The following is a 20,447-nucleotide window of genomic DNA, read 5'->3' as shown; positions in this document are numbered from 1 at the left end:
CTGCACCGTGCAGAACACCACTGCTACACCTTTGCCCCGGCGGCCCGCAGTACAGAATCACCAACATTCTGCTGCCTTACTAGATCCTCAGGGTTTTTCCTGAGCCCTTCCCGAGTGAGTATTGAGAATTTTAATCACTCCACCATTGGTGGCTGTGTCTTCAATTGGCCAGGACCTAAGCTCTGGAATTCCCTCTCTGCATCTCTCCACCTCTATAACTTGCTTCCTTCCTTTAGGAAGCTCCTTAAAATCTTTGACAAGCTTTTGCTCATCTAAGCTAATGGGTTAGATTTTACTAAATGACACATAGAAGGCAGAGGAAGAAGAATGCAAAAGGGAACCAGTGAAGGAATGGCTGCAGTAAGAGGAAGATATGATTGATGTTTCAGTGACGTCTCCCTGGAGGTGCTCCGCAGGTAGCAATGGAACAGAGAGAGGTTCTGTTCCCAGTGGACAGGAAGAAGAGGCCAGCAAGTCTGACGAAGGAGGCCTGGCTGCAGTGGGTGAGGAAGTCAGTAGCTGCGGGGTGGTCACACAAACATGTGTGCAGTGCCAGCAGTGATTTAAGTAACTAGAGAGATCCAGCAAGGTGAATGGCATGCATGGTGGCAAGGTGGCAGCCCTGCATGTCTTATATGGTGGCCATGACATCTGAGGCAAGATGAACAATCCGTGCACTGTAATCACCAAGGACCAATGTGGCAATGAGCTACAGAATGACCTCACAACAGAGGACCATGGTCAGTCAGAGTTGCTCGCTGCAGTGACAAGGCTCACTGACAGTTGGAGAAGGCTTCCCAGTGGCATGATGATGGTCATTTATAGTGGCACACTTTGACGAGCATAACTGACCCAGGAGAATTGTGCGACAATCTGTATTTTATGTTGTTGCAGAAGAAGCAAGCTTATACTGCTAGGGAGCAGCTTGCCCATCATTGCTGTAATGGAGCAGGGTGGAAGAGGAAGCAATAGGGATGGGTTCCAACAGGCCAGCCTAAGACAGAAGGGAAGATGGGTTTGGACCCAGAGAGAGTGGGAAAAGCAATGATTGCAGGCATCAAAGTTGCTCATCAATGTTTGCAGCAGTGTCTCTGTGCCCCTGATGACATGAATCTCCAGATCAACACAGGAACACATTGGGCTAGGTACAGGAGTAGGCCATTCAGCCCTTCGAACCTGATCCACCATTCAATAAGATCACGCTGATCTGACTGTGGTCTCAACTCCACTTTCCTGTCTGCCCCCAGCAACCGCCACCCCACCCCCCCACCCCTCCCCCCCTCCCCATAACCCTTGACTTCCTGCCTATCAAGCATCTATATATCTCAGCCTTGAATATGTTCAATGACCCAGCTTCCATTGCTTTCTGGGGAAGGGAATTCCACAGATGAACAACCCTCAGAGAGAAAAAATTCTCCTCATCTCCATCTTAAAAGGGAGATCTCTTATTTTTAAACTGGGTCCTCTAATTCTAGTCTCCCCCAGAACAGGAGACATCCTCCTGGTATCCACCCTATCAAGTCCCATTCAGGACCTTATATATTTCAATAAGTACACTTCTCATTCTTCTTCTTTATCAAAGACAGGGAGGCGGAAGTGGATGGACACGGATATTATTAACACCACTATTATCTCACTCCCAGGCCCAGCAAAGTTCATCTTCCTGTAGATGCCAAGCCTTGGGAGTCAACAACAAAGTAGCTAATACTACAGCAGCAACGTTAAATGTACAGCCATCTGTCAAAATTCCCAGAGACTGTTCCCTCCCGTAAGTGTATGCTACATACCAGTGCCATGAGTACATGGTCTCCTATATTGAGAGTGATAGCCCTTATAGAGAACTAACCAAGTAATTGCAGGTGGTGTGCACCAGCCTCCACATTATAACCTCATCCTTGAGCAGTGTTGAGCGCTTGATTAGCGAGATGACCCAGAGATGTATGCCGGGTATTGTCCCAATGTAGGTAAGCAGAGGAATGTAAGTGGGCAATGAAATGGTCCTGCAGCAAATGTATGAAGGTGATGGGAGCTCTGCTCAGGGCACCCCTTGCAGTGTTGACGGGGCTTCCAGCTCTTTGATGGTGGCACAACGCTACAGCCAACCCTTATGACACTGGCTGTCCCTGCAGAGATGCATCTTGCCCGAATAGGGCTCCAGAAACCAGAGGCTGTCTGCTGTGGGCATCTTATGCACCAGAGCAACAAGGCCAGCAGCCTGCCCTCATAACAGCTCCAGCTGCCAGGAGAGCACAATGTAGGAGCATCCAGAAACTTTGTGTAAAGGTCCTAGTTGCACTTGGGATTTCACTAGGTGGTTTTATTTTCTGAATGACACTGTGTTATTGCTTCATGTGCATTAACATTTGGTGAAATTCATACTTAGGAAATTTGTGTATATATTTCTACCCTAGGGGCCCAAGACAAAATCTTGAGGCATTGAAATGGAGGCCATGAGATGGTGGCCTTGAATGTACATCAATGGTGAATCTAGTGCTGAGGATGGTTTCATCACAGGGCCAATGAGATAGTTCAGGTTTTTTATGACAGACCACCATGACCACCACAGGCAGATAGATGCCTGCCTCATCTTCAGTGGGATGACAGGGAATTTCAGTTGAATCATGTGTACATGTGAGAGTCACATGTCTCCCTTTCAAGCATGTCAGTGGATGTGGCTATTGTCCTCTCATGTATCAGGCCATTGCCTACTCCAATTTAAAATGCACTTCCTCTCAATCCTCCTCCTCAGAAATGGGTGGTACGCTCAATATGTTCGTCCATCTCCAATTCAATTTGTCTCTGCTGCACCAGGTTGTGCAGAGCGCAGCAAACCACTATGACACAGCAGACCCCTGATGAGCCATTTTGGAGGGCTTTCCCAGTTCAGTCTAAACATCTAACCCATATTTTCAGGAGGTTAATTGCCTGTTTGATGGTCACCGTTGTAGTCTCTACTGCCACAGTGTTGAGGTTCTGGACTGGTGTAAGCAGCCCTGTTTTTGGCAGACAACCTTTGTGACCCAGGATCCATCTTGAAGGATTTCACGCGGATTGAACAGTTGAAGCACCCGGAACTGTCTCAGGATCTATGAATTGTGGCAGCTTCTTGGGAACCTTGCCACACCTGGAGGATCTTCTTGCGGTGGTTGCAGGCGATTTGAACATTGAGGGGGTGGAAACCTTTACTTTTCATGAACGTGCCTGGCTATTCTGAGGGAGACTTGATGGTCACATGCGTACAGTCCATAACCCCCATCGACCTGAAGGAAACCTCCCATGACCCCGTATCCGACCAGGCTCACAGCCTGACCAAATTGACCAGTACATGTGTTCCTCTGCCCTTTTGAACAAGGCACCTGTTACCTGTTTAATGCAGCAATGGGCCGCTGACTAAGAAATTCCACAATGTATCAAGACAGTCTCTGGAATGAGCCTCAATTAAAAAAAGTTAAGTGTCACAGTCACCTTCACCACCACAGGAAATGGGTCCCATCTATCCTACTGGCCACAATGCCTCCTCCAGCGTTCTGGACAGGTCAGCAACCACCTGTCTTGACAGACGCAGTCTTCAGATCCCTAAAGGTATCAGCCTTTAAATCTCTCACCTGAGCCTGCCTACTCGTAAATGCAGCAGGGTTCAATAGCTGCTAGATTCAGTGAACACTCAACTGCTGCGCAGCTCTTGCCTCCACATTCAATGGATTATCCTCCATCATTTCCACCACCTCCAACGTGATGACACCACCAAACACTTCCAGCATTCCACAGCAACTATTCCATCCATTCTCTCAGGTCCAACCCTAACATAAGAACATAAGAAATAGGAGCAGGAGTGGGCCATATGGACCTCTGAGCCGTTCCATACAGCAGGATTCTGTAGTCTATCTCCATTTAAATAAGATTCTGCTTTTCTATTCTTCTTGTCAAAGTGGACAACCTCACATTTTCTCACATTATATTCCATCTGCCAAATTTTTGGCCACTCAGTATTCATTTATTTAGCATGTGCATAGTCAGAATTAATCAATAGCATTGTCAGTGGCTAGATGGAGTTCCTTAAAGTTTAGTCAGTGGATACTCCTTGATAATGTGAGTCACTGTTCGGGCAGCACCAAAGTTGCAACCTGGATGGCTGCAGTCAATTAACCTATCTATATCGCTCTGGGCGGGATTTTCTCCTTCATGGACTGAGTGCGGTGGTGGGCAGGAAATGTGGCGTCTTATACTGTACCGTTCGCTTCCCAGCTCATTAAATATGCATCAGATGGAAACATATTGTATCGAGGGTGGGCAATTCGCCTGCTCCACTTAGACCTCAACAGATCAATGCTCCAGACACCATGCGTAGAATTTTGCCCTTGGCATGCAGACTCGGAGTGGGTGGTTGGGGAGCTGACTGCCGACCGCCGCCCGTGATTGGGCCCAGAAGGCAATTTCACGCTGGTGGGTCAATTAAGACCTGCCCGGCATGAAATGCAAGCATCAGCACTCAGCACTGCCTTTGTGGGCAGGGGGAGAAGGGCAAGCCAGGCGAGCGTGACCTTTGCATGTGGACATGAATGCACGCTACATAATCTCCCTGAAGCAGAGAGCTGCCTCAGGGAGATGACCTGATTTTTAAAAAAAAATAAAGAATTTATAAATGTTATGAAACATGTCCCCTCATGTGACTGTCATGTTATTAATGAAAAAATAAAGATATTTGATTTTTATTTGCTTTTGGAAACCTCATCCTGCCTATGGATGCGGTTTCCAAACAAGTGCAAAGGCTGCTTGGCTTTTGCGCCTGCCCGCCCGCCAACTGTAAGGTTGGACGGGCAGCGAAAAATTTATTTTAATTACCTTTTTAATGGCCCTAATAGGCCTTTTAATTGTCGGCGGGTGTGCTGCCGACTCCGGCACATGCCCGCTGACCAAAATATCGTGTAAGTGCGCAATGACGTTGGGATGCACACCTGACGTCATCGCACGTCATTTTACACTCCATCAGGTTGGGTGCGTGCCTGCCTGCCAAACTAAAAATTTTACCCCATATTTAAACTGTACCTGTGCATAGCTTTCTCAATGTCTGCAACCCAGGACTGCTCCAGAATCGAGATGGTCCCCAAAGCCAAGAAACATTCTGCCCCCAAGTTCAATGACGCTTCACTGGGCTGCCTTCTAGGCACCATGGAGGACCACCGGGAGGTGCTCTACCCCCTTGATAGCCAGAGGAGATTCACAAACCTTGTAACTGCAGCTTGAGAGGTGGTGGTGATGACGGTGGTGAGCACCAACATCGAAGAAAAGATGTCAGCAATCTAGTGCAGAAAGAGGATGAATGATCTCATCCATTCCACCAGGGTAAGTCAACCAGTGTATTACTCTCAACACACACACTCACAAGCCCATCAGACATTGCAGGATGACACTTCCACAGAGATCTCACACGCTGCCAGCTCAAGGACATCACCACTCACTCTCTCACACACCTTCACATCTCCATCTGGACCAATAACCAGTGTACCTCATGTCCTCATCCCATGGATAGCTCCATTCACCACCCACACAAGATAGGCATCCTTATCCTCTGCCTTGGCATATGTGCTGCTCACACTCTCTCCATCTGTCTTTATGCAGGACAAGCTCATCTACAATTGGGGGGGGAAGAGGTCCCAGACTGGTGGTGGCATAGCCAAAATAAAATGTACTTGAGGAGCTGGCTATTGAGCTGACCAGAGAGGACCGAGACCATTCATGTGACAACAGTGAGGTCAGCGGCGCAAGTGAGGAACCTGCACCAGCTGACCCTTCAGACAACAATACTGTGAGTCCAATACATGCAAATGTGCAACACTGTGAGCCCAACTGTCCATTTGCATGTACTGGAAGCCACATATATTAATAGGCATGGCCCTGTTCTTTGCAGACAGAAAGAACATGTACACACATTATGCCTGTTTCAGATAAACAAAGCAAGTGACAGCTATTCACTGACTCTTTCCTCAGGGCAATGCCTTGACCAATCAGGGTCAAGCTGCCTGGTTTAAATTTCAAACAATGCTTGGCAGTTAACTGTAGTCACCATCACTGGTGCATTCTCCATTGCAACGCCACTTGCCAACCAATCAGCACTCTCTTCACATACAGTATAAATTGTTGTTTTCCCCTTATATTGACATTCTTGTGAGGTGTCCTGATGAGTGCATGACAAAAATCTTAGGCATGTCTCTTCTTTCAGCAATACTCAAGTTCTGTACTACCAATCGACTAACAGATTGTTTGAAATCCTTGACCAAAGCTAAAGCTGGGAGACAAAAACAAAAATTGCTGGAAAAACTCAGGTCTGACAACATCTGTGGACAGGAAGACAGAGTTAACGTTTCGAGTCCGAATGACTCTTCATCAGAACTGAATTTCTAGCATTCGCAGTATTTTGCTTTTATCTAAAACTGGGAGAGTTAGCAGAAAAACTGAAGGTAGAAATAAAACCAGGATTTCATAAGGATGATATGATTAAAGTAATTACCCAGCATTTAGAATTAAAAGAAGGACACTTGAAATTGGTGCAACACAGCTAGAGTTGGCAAAGTCAGTTGCAAATGAAGCAGCTTGAGACAGAAGGAGAAAAGAGAAAAGCAGAGGCTTGAACTTGAAAATGAAAGGGAACTGGAAAAAACTTGAATTGGAGTAAAGGGAGAACAAGAAATGAAAATGTGAAAACTTGACCTCCAGAGAGAGAAATTAGGAGGAATGAGAGAAGGAATGAAAGGGAATACCAGCTTAAAAGGCTAGAATTTATAAAAGGGGCTTCAGATATTGAGGAAAGGTCTGCATGAAAGAACTAACCCCAACACAGAGCCCAGTAGAGAGATGTTTAAATTTGTACAAACCCTTGAAAGGTTTGAGGAAAGGGGTGTAGATGCATTCTTCATTTCATTTGAGAAAGTAGCTAGGCAAATGAAGGGGCCAAAAGAAAACTGGATATTGCTCCTGTAAAGTAGGTTAGTGGGCAGAGCTCATGAAGTTTATGCATCACTTTCAGAAGAGGTTGCTATGAATTATGATGCAGTAAAAAGGGCTATTCTTAGTGCATATGAATTGGTCCCTGAAGCATACAGGAATAAGTTTTGAAACATAAGGAAGCAGCCTGGGCAGACCTATTCTGAATTTGAGAGGGTAAAGCATAGTAATTTTGACCATTTGATTCAGGTATTAAAGGTAGGTACCACATAAGAGGCACTTAGGGGAATAATTCTCCTAAAAATTCATTCACTCCAGTAAGTAGAACCATGTCAAAGACAAGAAGGTTACAACAGCTAGACTGGCAGTGGAGGCCTGCTGATGATTATCAGCTGGTCCATAAATCCAAACCCTTTTTCCATCACCTCTACAAACCAATGAAGCATAGAAAGTGGGAGGGCGAAAGGAAGACAAGTAGCCAGGGAAGAGAAGGGACAGCTGGGAATAGACCAGGAACTCATATTCAGACTGAAAAGGAAAGTGCTGAGGGTAGAGTTGATATTCAAAGGCCTAAGTGTTTCCATTGTAACAAGGTGGGACACATTCAGGCAAATTTCTGGAAGTTATGTGGAAAATCCATTGGGACTTATTGAGATACATAAGGATGATTCAGAAAAAGGAGTCCCAACTGAAAATACAACAGATCAAGTTGTAGCATTAACTGCAACTGTGAGTTCGAGTGTGAACACTGCTGTGAGATCAGGGGAGGTGACTAAGGTACATGAGAGTTATAAAGAATTTTGTCAAGGGGGAAAGTAACCCCTTATGCTCGAATGAGATAGCTAAACCAATAATTATTAAGAGGTACGAGAGCCATTCAAACACTTTTGCTGGGGACTACCAGAGAGTGCAGTAAATGCCAAGGTGTTGGTGAAGGGTATTAACGGAGGGCACATTCCCATCCCCTTATATGGCTGCACCTGGAGAGCAACCTTATATCAGTACTGCTGACCATGGGAGTAATCCCCAGTTTGTCTGTAGACATGGTCAACCTGCTCCTCAGCAATGACTAATGGCAGAAAGGGCTGGGAGATGCCAATTGGAATCTATAGTAATACAGGGAACCAAGAAAGGTTCAGAGGCCTTAAAGGGGGCAATAGAGCTCATAAGGATTGGAGTAGCTAGGCAAGGGCTGCTTGCAATCGAAGAGGCAGGGAACAAGCAGCCAAATTCTGCAGAGGTGCCGAGAGCTGCAGAGTGTTTGGGCCCAAAAGGAGCTAATAGAACCTGTAGGAGTTGGAGTAGTTAAGAAACAGCATTTTGAATTTAAAAAGACCAAGGATAAGTCTGTGGAAAAGAGGTCCAGGAAGGACTGATGGAATTTAAAACTGGCAAAGATAATGACCTGGAAATTGGGTTAGTAGATATGTTTTATGCAGAATTAAACAGGGAACTGGGGAGTTCTAAGACAAGGAAGGAGACAGTGAGAGAGGTGCCGCACTCAGCTTCAGAGCCATTTGAAGTCAAAAGGGCCAAAGACAGGCCCACAGAAATAAAAAAAGTTCATGAGGGGCTTATAAAGGTTAAAAAGGAGAGGATTAGGCCAATGGTCTGTTTGGCAGGCAGCTTCATGGCAAATAAGCAAGCTGATACACAAGCATTTCAACCAGGGGATGAAGTGTTAGTGTTACTGCCTTTACAGGGGGAACCTCTGAAACATAGTTCGGTGGTCGCTACAAGGTAATTAAGAGGGTTGGTTAAGTAAATTATTTGATAGACACCCCAAATCGTAGAAAAAGAAATGGGTGTGTCACATCAAAATGTTGAAACAATACCATCGTAGGGAGGAGGATAAGAAGAAGTAGTATGGAAAGTGGAGGATGAAGGAAACAGTGAGAGTTAGGCAGAATGAGATTTAGACAGTTCACCAATTGAAGCTCCTACTATTTGATTAACTAATTCTCAAATATTAGGACAGTTAGACACCATGGGCAAAATTTCCCCCCCCCCCCTCCCCCAAATTGGGGGGGGGAAAGAGCAGGAGCTGGCGCAAGTGAGCGGGTTCCCAATTGGCGCCACTGGTCAGGGGTGTACCGCCATTTTATGTGGGCGGGCCAATTAAGGCCCACCCAGCATGATGCCCGCCAGGAAGCACTATGAGCTCCCCATGCAGGTTGGGGGGGGGCGGAATTCCCTCAGCCGGGAGTGCGCTCCTTTGCGCATGCATGCAGAATAGTGCACAGATCTCCCTGAGGCTAAGTGCTGCCTCAGAGAGATCGGTTCAGGTTTTCAACTTTTAATAAAGGAGTTTTAAAAATTTCCCTGCCATGTCCCCTCATGTGACACAGTCACTTGAGTTGGGACATGTCCGTAACTTTTATTTAAACCTTTCATTAAAATTTAAATACCCTCATGAAACCTCATCCCGCCAGTGGATGAGGTTTCATGTTTTTTCACAAGCCCACCTGGGCTCCCGGCCTGCCCACCGACTTTAAGGTTGGACAGGGAGGTCCATTAATGAGCTGAATTGGTTTTCTAATGACCTTAATAGGCTGTTGACATGTTGGCGGGCGTGCAGCCAACTCGGCCACGCCCCCGCCGACCTGAAAATGAAAATGATGCGGGGTGACGTCGGGATTTCCACTCGACGACACTCTGTGTCATTTTACATGCCGGCGAGCGGAACCCGCCCCTGCTCACTGACCAGAAGATCCTGCCCCATATTCTCATACTTAGAGGTAATACAACAAGAAGATCTAGTGAGGTTACTTAAAAAGTTTAAAGGAATCTGTAGGAATAAATCAAAGTGTACAACTTTAGCCACGCATAATGTGGATACAGCGAAATCTTCTCCTATAAGACAGCACCCTTACTGTTTAAGCCTAGAGAAACAGGCTCAGTTGGAAGCGGAGATCCAACACATGGACAAGTCGCTTAACTGAATCAACTCAAAGCGTTGGATTTCTCTCGTAAAGTGCCTAAACCTGGCGGGTCAACCAGATTCTGTATAGTTTACAGAAAGGTTAACGCAGCAATCAAAACAGACTCTTATCCAGCCCCTGGTTTAGAAGATTGTATTGACAGAGTTGGCAATGCCATGGTCCTCACTAAGGTAGATTTATTGAAAGAATACTGGCAAGCACCTTTAAAATGGTGAGCTAAGGAGATATTGGCTTTTGTCATGCCAAATGGGCTATACCAATGCCAAGTGATGCCATTCAGATTAAAAAATGCTCCAGCCACTTTCCAAAGACGAATGAATCAAGTTGCAACCAATGTTCCTAACTGTGTGGTTCACCTGAACAATGCATTGATTTGCTGCAGCAGTTGAAAAGATCACTTAAAACAATTAGGAGCCCTATTTAAATAATTACAGTCAGCAGATCTTGTAATAAACTTTGCCAAGAGTGAGTTTGCAAAAGCTCGAGTAATCTACCTAGGGCGTGTATTAGGGCGAGAACAGTTATTGCCAAGAGCAGTTAAGTAACAGGCTTTGGTGGAATTCCCTATCTCTAAAACTAAACATGAAATCATGCGATTTTTGGGAATGTGCAGCTTCTATCATAACTTTGTGCCAAACTTCAGCACAATAGCTGTACCACTAACAAACTTATTGCAACAGAAGGCAATGGTAATATGGTCAGGAGAATGCCAGCTGTTGAGAAGGTGAAGGCAATTCTAACTCATGAACCAGCGTTGGCTGCCCCTAACTTCTGTAAACCCTTCAAGGTGGCAATCAACACCTGTGACTCAGGGGGTGGGTGCGGTCTTATTGCCCAGAAAATGAATCAGGCAGAGAAAAGTCAGTGGCATACATTAGCTCGATGGGAAGACAATGTTGAGTGCAGCAATGCACTAGGAGCGAGGACATAACAAAACGGCTTGGCACACCTATCAGCATCACCTTTGAGGCTACAAAGAATGCATTGTTCTGTTGCTGGAGATGGATCCCCTTAAAAGCCTTTGTCAGACTAAAGGCACACTGCTCCAAGCCCACTGAGTATTGTAACACAGCTTCTGCCTCTTGTAGACTGCCGTAGCAACTAGGATCCTGGAGAGACTCTTGAAGAGGCAGTACCTTCTGACTTCTGATGCCGGGACACCCACCTCCAGTGAGCACTTCATCTTAGCGAGAACACATGCTCCTGAGGCCTCATCATCTTTCAAAGAATCAAAACTATGGTGAGCCTATTGTGTAACTACTCACTCTCAGATTGATGTGGATAGTTGAAATGAGAGGGATAGCATCGCTGGTGTTCATGTTGGCCATTGATGGATGGCACTGGTCCGAAAGGGAACACATACTACTCATCTCTGTCCTTGTGGAATCTGATGACTATGACGGCCTCACATGTATGCCTGCCTCATCTGGCCTGTGCTATGGTCTCTTCCCCTGCAGCCTCATCTTCTTCGGCCTCATCCCTTTCGATGTCCTCCTCATCAGAGAAGATGCGCAGCTCCTCCATGTTGGCATCTGGCAAGTCCTCCCCCCTTTGCAACACCAACATGTGCAGCATGCAGCAAGTCACAATGATTGGTGAGACCCTCTGGGGAGTGTACTGGTGTGTTGCTCCAGATCTGTTGAAGAATCACATCTTCAAGATGCCAATGCTCTGCTCGACCAATGTTCAGGTAGCAGTATGAGCATCATTGTACCTTCTCTCAGTTGGATGTAGTGGCCGCTGCATGGGCATCATCAGCCACATCCTTTGTCACTGATGAGCCAACCCTGGATCCTGTGTGGTCCCTTGAAGGTGTCCGGCATCTGCAATCTACTCAAGATATAGGAGCTGTGGCAGCTTCCCGGGTAGCTCACGCAAATCTGCATGATTTATTTCTTGTGGTCGCAGACCAACTGCACATTGAACGAGTGGAACCATTTCCTGTTGATATATTTGAGTTCCTGTTGCGAAGGAGCTTTTGTAGACACAAATGCAGTCGATGGCACCCTGCGCCTGTGGGAATTTGGAAATAGCAACAAAGCCCAGTGCTCTGGCATCCTGGCTAGCTTGATCTCAAAAGAAGTGCACGTAGTTGTGGGCCTTGGCAAAAAGGGCGTTTGTTACCTCCTGTATTCACTTGTGCGTGGAAGCTTGAGAAATACCACAGAAGTTCCCAGTGGAGCCCTGGAAAGAGCCACTCGTTTAGAAGTTGAGTGGCGGTGACTTTCAGAACCACTGGCAATGGATGGCCTCCAACTCCCAGCGGTGTCAACTCCTGCAGAATGTGGCAGATGTGAATCACCAGATCCCTGGACCTGTGGAGGCAATGGCGACACTGTCCCTTGTTCATCTCCAGAAAAGACACTCGTGTCCTGTAAACCCTCGGTCTTGGGAGCCGCCTACACGCAACATTTCTGTGAGTCTCACCCTCTGCGTCTGGAGGGGGCCCCGCTGCCTCTTGCTCATCTTTGCAAGCTTGTGGCCGCAATTGTGATCTTCTCCACCTTCCCTCCGGCCTGTATGAGATTATGCAAGCAGCAATAAATGCAGCTTCCATCTTCCTGAAGGTCTCCCCTCTGCAGTACCAATGAGAAGAAGACATAAGTAAGCATCAGGCTCCAAAGGTCCTTTTTCTGTTGATGACTAGTGAGTGACTGTGGGTTCAAGGGCTTGGTGCCAGTGTTGGCACCTATTTGCCACTGAAATCCTAGGCAGCACAATGTCTATTTCAAGAATCACATTATACTTCCCCCCAGCCATGTTACATGACTGACTGCAATGAGATTGCTTGGCCAGGCACTTGGATGTGCTGCTTATAAGACTATACTCTTTGGAATACAGGTGAGGGCAAATGTTTAGTGAGGGAGTGAGATTATTTCAGGGAGGCTGAGGGTTTCTATCTGTGAGCCTGCCAGCACCAAGATTCTGAGCTCCTGCTTTTAACAAGAATCTGCAGCTTGTATGGCCACCCACTTGCTCCTGACTTCATTATTGCCCTGGGGAATTTCCAAGCTTGGAACGAAGTTTATTACAAGGAGATTGATTGGTGGCAGGATTTGAGGTTCGTCTCACATGTATGTGCTTTATTGCTTAACTCTCCTGATTCCCTACATAGTCATTGAAAGGCTCCTAACGTTTCTCAGCTGTGCATCTCTCCCCATTTGGTAATACACAGTTCAGTTGGGTGTCCCTTTAATCAGCCCCCAAGTGCAGTGCAGCTCTCCTCCTCGAGGCCCTAAGAGTCCACCCTCCCAGAATTCTTTCTCAATTTAACTTTTTACTAATGGCTTCAGGTTGCAAGATGATGGAGCTGAGGTTTCACTACCAGACCAACTTGTGTGACTGTGGAAATCCCTCCCATCATCCTGCAGTAGCATAATGTTCAGGTTTCCCTCCCTCCATTAACTCTCATCCTCCCCTTGTTATCCTTAATCCCATTGTAATTGTGGTGGGTATCCCTGTGTGACCCCCTGAATCATTTGAGATGGATGTGCATATGCCCATATGGACCTTCCCCCTCCCCATCTTGAGACCTATTGCACAGTGACATAGAGAGACCCCCACCCCTCACGAGACCTTCGAGTGCCCCTCCCCATCTATAGGCTGCAGATGCCTCCCCGAACTGTGAATGTGCCATCTGTGGCCCAATATTATGCCACAACAACCCCAGAACGATGCATGTGATGTTACAACAGTGCCCTGCGCACAATATACTGGGCATGACTGATACTGGACTGACGTGCCCTCACCCTCCCTGGACTGGGACAAGGATAGTCTTTGCAAGCTCAGCAATGTAAACTGAAGCGCTTCTTGACTCCACGATCCACCCATTCTGGCCCCAACTCACTTATGTCCTTCTGTAAGAGACACTTCCCCATTCTGGCCCAGAGGATGCTTCCACCCTGCACCCCCACTCCAGTAATGTGTCAGAGTGCAACCTTCACCAGTCTCCTCCCACTCCCTCAGTCAAGCCCTTGTCCTGCAGTCCCTTCTCTTACCTCAGTCTTGTCTTCCCCCCTGCATTCAAGCCTTCGCTCTACAGCATATTACAACCTACCCCCACCTTACCGCTGGTCTGCTACTTTGAGCCTTGCTTTTGAAAGCCTCCTGAAAGCAATATGGTGCTGCCTGCAAAGCCTTGTTTGGGGTCCAAGGTGCCACGAGTGCTGTGCAATGCAGGGTAGGCAATCAAACCTTAAAGTCACAGGTGAAGTGCAGGTCGTCAGGTGAACGTCACTTAGATGCAGTTGTTTCCAAGACCTCATCTCCACTAGAGATTCTCCCTCTGCAGTTTGCAACTTCATAATTCTCCAAGACCGAACAGCCCAACTCCTTCCCAAGATACACAGTCAGGATTGCTCTGGTAATCACATTGTTTCAGTCCATTGTTTCTGTTCCATTCTACTGATTTCTTCCCATTATGAATTTTTTCCCCCATTGTCTAGTCACTCCCCAGCTACATCCATGACTCTTCTGTTGTCTCCATCACTTTAAGTTTCCAATTTCCTGTCCCTAACAGTGTCTTCTTCACCAGGTTAGTCTTAGGGCTCTCCACTTCTTTGTTTAACAGAATCCCAACCAGTTCCCATTCCCCACCACACTCTCCCCGCCTTGCTGAACTTGTTCTCACATTAAACAACTTCTCTTTTAATTCATCTAACCTCCTCCAAATAAAAGGTGTTGCTATGGGTACTCACATGAGTTTTAGTTATGCCTGACTTTTTGTGGGCTGTGTGTAACTTTTCTTATTCTAGTTCTACTCAGGCACACTCCCTCAACAACTTTCCTGGTACATTGATGATAGGTGTCACTTCCTGCTCTTGCACTGAACTGAAAAACATTATCAAATTTACTTCCAATTTCCACCCTCCTCACCTTCACAAGGTCTATCTCTGACATTTCCTTTCACTTCCTTGACTTCTCTGGCACTATTTCTGAGGATAGGCCATCAAAAAAAAAATTTTTTTAATTCTTTCATTGGATGTAGGCAAGGCCAGCATTTGGGGCCCATCACTAATTGTCCTTGAACTGAGTGGCTTGCTTGGCCATTTCAGAAGACAATTAAGACAATTAAGATTGTTGTGGGTCTTGAGTCACATGTAGGCTAAACCAGGTAACGATGGCAGGTTTCCTTCCCAAAAGAAATTAATGAACCAGTTGGAACTGGTTTACAAAGACTTTTGCATGGTAAACAAATTCGCAAAAGAGGAAGTCGTGAATGGTGGGACTGTGATGTAGAATATTCACTGCTCACAATGCAGCCTGCCCTACGTCGGGGAGAACAAATGCAGAGTGGATGACGCTTTGCGGAACATCTTTGTTCAGTTCACAAGCGTGGTGGCCTGCCATGCTGAAGGTCCACATGGAGCTTATGGTGGCCTGCCAGGTTAATTCTCTACCTTGTTCTCAAACTAACCTCTCTGTCCTTGGCCAACTGCAAAATTCCAATGAAGCTTAACATAAGCTTGAGGAACAACATCTCATCTTTCAAATAGGCACTTTGCAGCCTCCTGGACTACAAGTTCAGGCTATAACCTCTAGGGCCATTTTGTTTTGTTTTCTTTGCATGTTTCAGTCTTAATCTTGTTTTCTCCTGTTTTTGCTGTTCATAATTCTACCATTCATACCTCCTCTGGACATATCATTTGTCTCTTTGCTTGTCCCATTACCATTCCCTTTGGGCCTGCACCAACTCCTTTGTCATTTAGACCCAGAACTTTTCATTTTGCAGGGCGGGGGCGGGGGGGGTGGGGGGGGGGGGTGTGGAATAAAGATGCACCGGGGAGCCCACCCACCCAACCCAACCCAACCCAACCCAACCCAAGAAGTTCCCACTCAAGGACTGCACAGTTTAAACTTCCAATGGGCAATTATACTGCGGCTGCAACCATCCGATACTCAGATTTAAATCGGAAACTTTGGATGGTTCCAACTCTTTTAGCGGAACAGCTACTCAGGAAAAGTTGGAAGGATTAAAACCACTTCTAACTCCTGGGTAACTATGCTAATGATCCCCAAACAGCATCGGATTCAACGCTCCCCCCCCCCCACCACATCTAGCCCATCTACACCCCCAGCCCCTCTACTACCCCCCCCACCTCCTGATTACACTCCCTACCCCCCCAACTAACTCCCCACTCTCTTGACTACAGTCCCAACCCCCACCCCACTATCTTTGCCCCTCCTGACTATACTCCCAACCCTCCAACTAAACCCTTATCCTCCCCCAGCTACACACCTGATCCCCAGACTATTGCTCACCCACCCGATCAATTTCCTCTGACTACACTCCCAACTACCCCCTCCGACTACTTCCCAAAACTACCATCCTAATATCCTGGCTACCCCCCACCACACCATGCCCAGCCCCAAATATCCTCCTGGCGCTCTGACTATCCCTGACCCCCTCCAAGCACCTAACACCCCTCCCTGACCGTCACCAGCCCCCCCTAGCCCCCATCCTAACCCTTCACCCACTTACCTTCTCCCTGGCTACTCAAAGTGACTGAGACCTTTAATCTTACAGATTTACGGCAGCAAGTGCAGTAGCAAGGTGGCATGGCTTCACACCTCCCAAACTTGCTACCCTGCACAGAAAGGACTCTGAAGATGCTGCGCTTTACATTTCTCACAAGTTCTGGGGCAGAAGTCTGGGTCAGAAATGTGTAGCTGCCAACCTGGGTAAGTAAAAATGAGAGGAGTAGCAAGCCAACGGTGGTTACCACTCCATGGGAATTCTGGCCCTTAATGTACATTATCACAGAGGTTCCCTTTTTTTTTCTTTTTCAACCTTCCCTCATTGCACCTACTTAAAACCTATTACATTTCTAACTTTTCCCAGTTCTGATGGAAGGCCATATACCTGAAACACTAAGTCTGTTCTCTCTCCATAGATGCTACCAGAATTGCTGAGTTTTTCATGCATTTTCTGCTTTTATTTCAAATTTCCAGCATCTGCATTATGTTACTTCTTGGTAGGCTGGGGTTATTTTCTTCAAAACAGAGGCTCAAGGTCGATTTAATTGAGGTGTATAAGATTATGAGAGGCTCAGATTGAGTGATGGGAAGGAGCTGTTTCCATTTACATGGAGGTCAATAACCAGGCAGGATAGATTTAAAGTAATTGGTAGCAGGATTAGAGGGGAGTTGAGAGAATGTTTTTTACCCAGAGGTAGGGAGGGCATTGCTCGAGGCCACTGAGACCAGATGCCGCTGCAATGTATGGGGGATTATGTCATCATGTATTGGGTGTCATGAGACAGCAGTTTGGTAAAGCTGAGTTATAAAACAAAATCCCAGGGGAAACATTAAACAACTGAATTAACCTATAATTTGAAGTGTTATGTTTGAGACACAACTCTAAATTCAGGAATCATATCGCCAGTTCTTGAGAGGTTTTGTATTAAGCTAAATGAAACATTTTATTAATTTACACAAGTTAAATATATACACATGGCTACAAATTACTACGATCATAACTTTTAACAAATTCCCAAACTAATCTCCATTAAGGCAACAACAACCCATAGACTTAACCAGACACCAGGCAAAGCATTTTCACCTTACAAATTCAAAATAAGGTTCTTTTCATTTTGGTTTCTGTGGAGACAATTGGAGGCTTGCAGTTGCTTTTGATCTCACATTGCCTCTGCTCTACACACACAAAACTGCTGAAGTTATACCTAACATAGTCCATTGAATGTAAGTTCTCATTATATCACCAGCCTCTTTGAACTCCACCTTTTGACAATAAAATCCCTTTCATAGAGCCAATTTTATTAGTAATATAAACATTTGCTTGGTATCTGCTAGCTAGGTGGTAGTTTTCACCCCACTTCTTGAATGCTCTATTCAAAAAATGCAAATGCACTCTATCTCTCTTACGTATCAAAACTAGTACACATCAAAGCATCCAGACTAACCGGCTTTAATCCAATTAAGATGCACCCACAGGCTAAACCTCTATTTTAAAAGAAAAATATTTTCCAATAATATCATATACATTAATAGCTTCTTGACATAGGCAACATCATTATGCATGGAGATTCATCCTGGTTTGAGAGACAATTGGGGGAGGGGGGGGGGCGGTGGTGTGGAGGAGGTGGGAAATAAACTAACCAGTTTTGCCCAGTCGCAGTCATTTTGAGGCTGTAGATATGGAATGGAATGAGCACAGACCCCTTCCGGTGCTTCACCGAGGTAAGTGTTCTAAAAATACCGGACATAAAGCCGTCCAATACTGGACATTGATCAGAATGGCTGTAAACCAAATTATCCAGTATAAAACTGGATGTCCGCCCACCCTACCCAGAAGGTGGGAGTATGGAACTCACTGCAAGCTGTATGGTAAAAGGCAAGAACCGTCATCACGTTTAAAAAATCTTTGGACATCCGTCTGAGGTGCCATAACCTACAAGGCGATGGATCAAATGTAGGAAAGGGATTCGGTTGGATAACTCTTCGCTGGCCGGCACAGACAACAGGGCAGAATGACCTCCTTCCATACGTATGATTATCTGATCTGCACTTTATTTTAAATTAATAAGAAAAAGTGTTCAAAAGTACTTTTTCAGGTTGCTCACAGCAGTGTCCTGGGATTGATCCGAATTCCTGCTCAGCTTCCACATGTTGAGCAGCTGGTGATTGTCACTCGGGGAGGAGGCGGTACCCTCCACACCCTGAGAGAAGGGACGTGTCTGCGCACGCGCCGCCCGGCGGTCAGACGCATGCGCATTGAGAGGGGGGTCGGGCTGAGTGGCTGTTCCGGAGACCAAAGCTGATGTGGAGGAGGAGTAGCTGTTTGTTGGGGTTGCCTTTGCCCCGAAATGCTTCTGTTAGCCGGCGGAGAGGAGAGAGTCTGTGTTTGTTCAATGGTTGCAGCAGTGACTCCAGACTGAAGGTGGTTGACGCCCTGTTAGGGGCGGTGACCTGGGAGCAGGAGGTCCGGGTACAGGTAACCACCGGCTCCAGGCTATAGAGAGGGTGGCCGGGCCATGGCCTCGGAAGAGGCTGTCTTCAGCAGCTGGTGAGGACCCCTGTGTCCTTTCACACCTAAAATCAATTAGCTTCTCGTTTCAGGGCGTTTATGATTGGTGTCTTCTGGCGCTGAATCGTTTGGTAAAGTAGCTGCTAGACAAGGACAAAAGACAAGTGTGGAAAATGAAGACGTTAAGAATAGTTCAGAATCGGTTGAAAGAGAAAGTCAAGGCACTATATTCTGAAATTGAAAGGCAACATTTGCAGAAGGGGATGGAGGACACAGGAACAGGAGTTAGGGACCAGAGGGAAAAGTTTGGAACAGAGGAGGGTTAGAAGTTTAATGCATTAGGATTAAAACAGAAAAAAAATGTGAGGCATTGAGATGGAAGTAAGTGCAAGAGCCAAGTTGCCAAAAGGGAGATATGTTGCAAGATGTGGGAAAACCCAATACTGTATTCTCAAGCTGTCCACTAACAGAACTTTCCAGCCTCCCAGTCTCCTCTTTGTATCATGAAAGTGCATGTACAGTGAATAAGGTCCAAGAAAAATAGTTTAGTTTTTTTGTTGGGCTGTAAAAGGTGCAGGTTATTGATGAACTGTTCAAAGATGAGCCTTCACTTGAAGCACAAGATTGCTGAGTAGATATACAATGATTGAGTAAGGTTTTGTTTAGTTGAAAAGGTGCAATGTGTGTACATGTTCCTTTTGTCTGCAAAGGACAGGGCCCATTGTGTGAAGATATGTGGCCTCTAGCACGTGTAAGTGAGCCGTACTGCAAGCCCGAATGACAATCTTAAATTGTGCAAAGAATTGGTTTTCAGTGTAATCAGGATTTTTTAGCAGGTGTTGTTCAATCGCAGAATCATATCTAATGTTAGACACTGTTTTGAGTTTTGCAAACATGGGCTGGTTGGATACGGGTCAATGCTTTGCCTGTTGTGAACTGCAGAAGGGATGTGCTGTTTGATGCGATCCATCAGACATTGAGATGTACAGCCTATATAACTGGCATCAAACTGGCACAGAAATTCACATACCACGTTGCTCATTTGTGTCAAAAACAAAAATTGCTGGAAAAACTCAGCAGATCTGATAGCATCTGTGGAGAGAAAGACAGTGTTAACGTTTCGAGTCCATATGACTTCTTCAGAACTGAAGAGAAGTAGAAATGTGGTGAAATCTATACTGTTTAAGGGGAGTGGGACAGTGATAGATGGAGGCAAAGGAGAGATTGCAAAAGATATCAAACAGAAGGTCGAAGGGGTGTTGATGGTGATGCTATTGGCTAAAGGAGGTGCTAATAGTGACTTTTGTTTATTACATCTTTTGCAATCTCTCCTTTTATCCAGCTTCACCTGTCCCACCCCCCCCCCCCCCCCCTTAAACATATATATTTCACCTTATTTCTACTTCTCTTCAGTTCTGAAGAAGAGTCATACGGACTCAAAACGTTAACTCTGCCTTTCTCTCCACAGATGCTGTCAGACCTGCTGGGCTGAATCCCCCCACCCCGGGGGAAGTTGATGGGTAGGCGCATATGGGCGCGCTTCCGATCGGCGCCCCTAATCGGAGGCGCAGAGCCAT

The 20,447-nt window shown here is 46.1% G+C and overlaps 1 protein-coding gene across 1 annotated transcript in view; it reads left to right on the top strand.

The window, feature by feature from the left end:
- Positions 1-18,611: 18,611 nt before the first annotated feature.
- Positions 18,612-20,447, top strand: part of nars2 (asparaginyl-tRNA synthetase 2, mitochondrial) — an 88,799-nt gene continuing 86,963 nt past the window's right edge. Inside the window, exon 1 of the mRNA XM_041198528.1 lies at positions 18,612-18,837. Coding sequence (XP_041054462.1) covers positions 18,664-18,837 — 174 coding nt within the window. The 5' untranslated portion in view covers positions 18,612-18,663. The remainder of the gene's footprint in view (positions 18,838-20,447) is intronic.

The sequence above is a fragment of the Carcharodon carcharias genome, chromosome 11, assembly GCF_017639515.1.
Source record: "Carcharodon carcharias isolate sCarCar2 chromosome 11, sCarCar2.pri, whole genome shotgun sequence".
Lineage (NCBI taxonomy): Eukaryota > Metazoa > Chordata > Chondrichthyes > Lamniformes > Lamnidae > Carcharodon > Carcharodon carcharias.
This window is presented reverse-complemented; position numbering and strand designations above follow the sequence as displayed.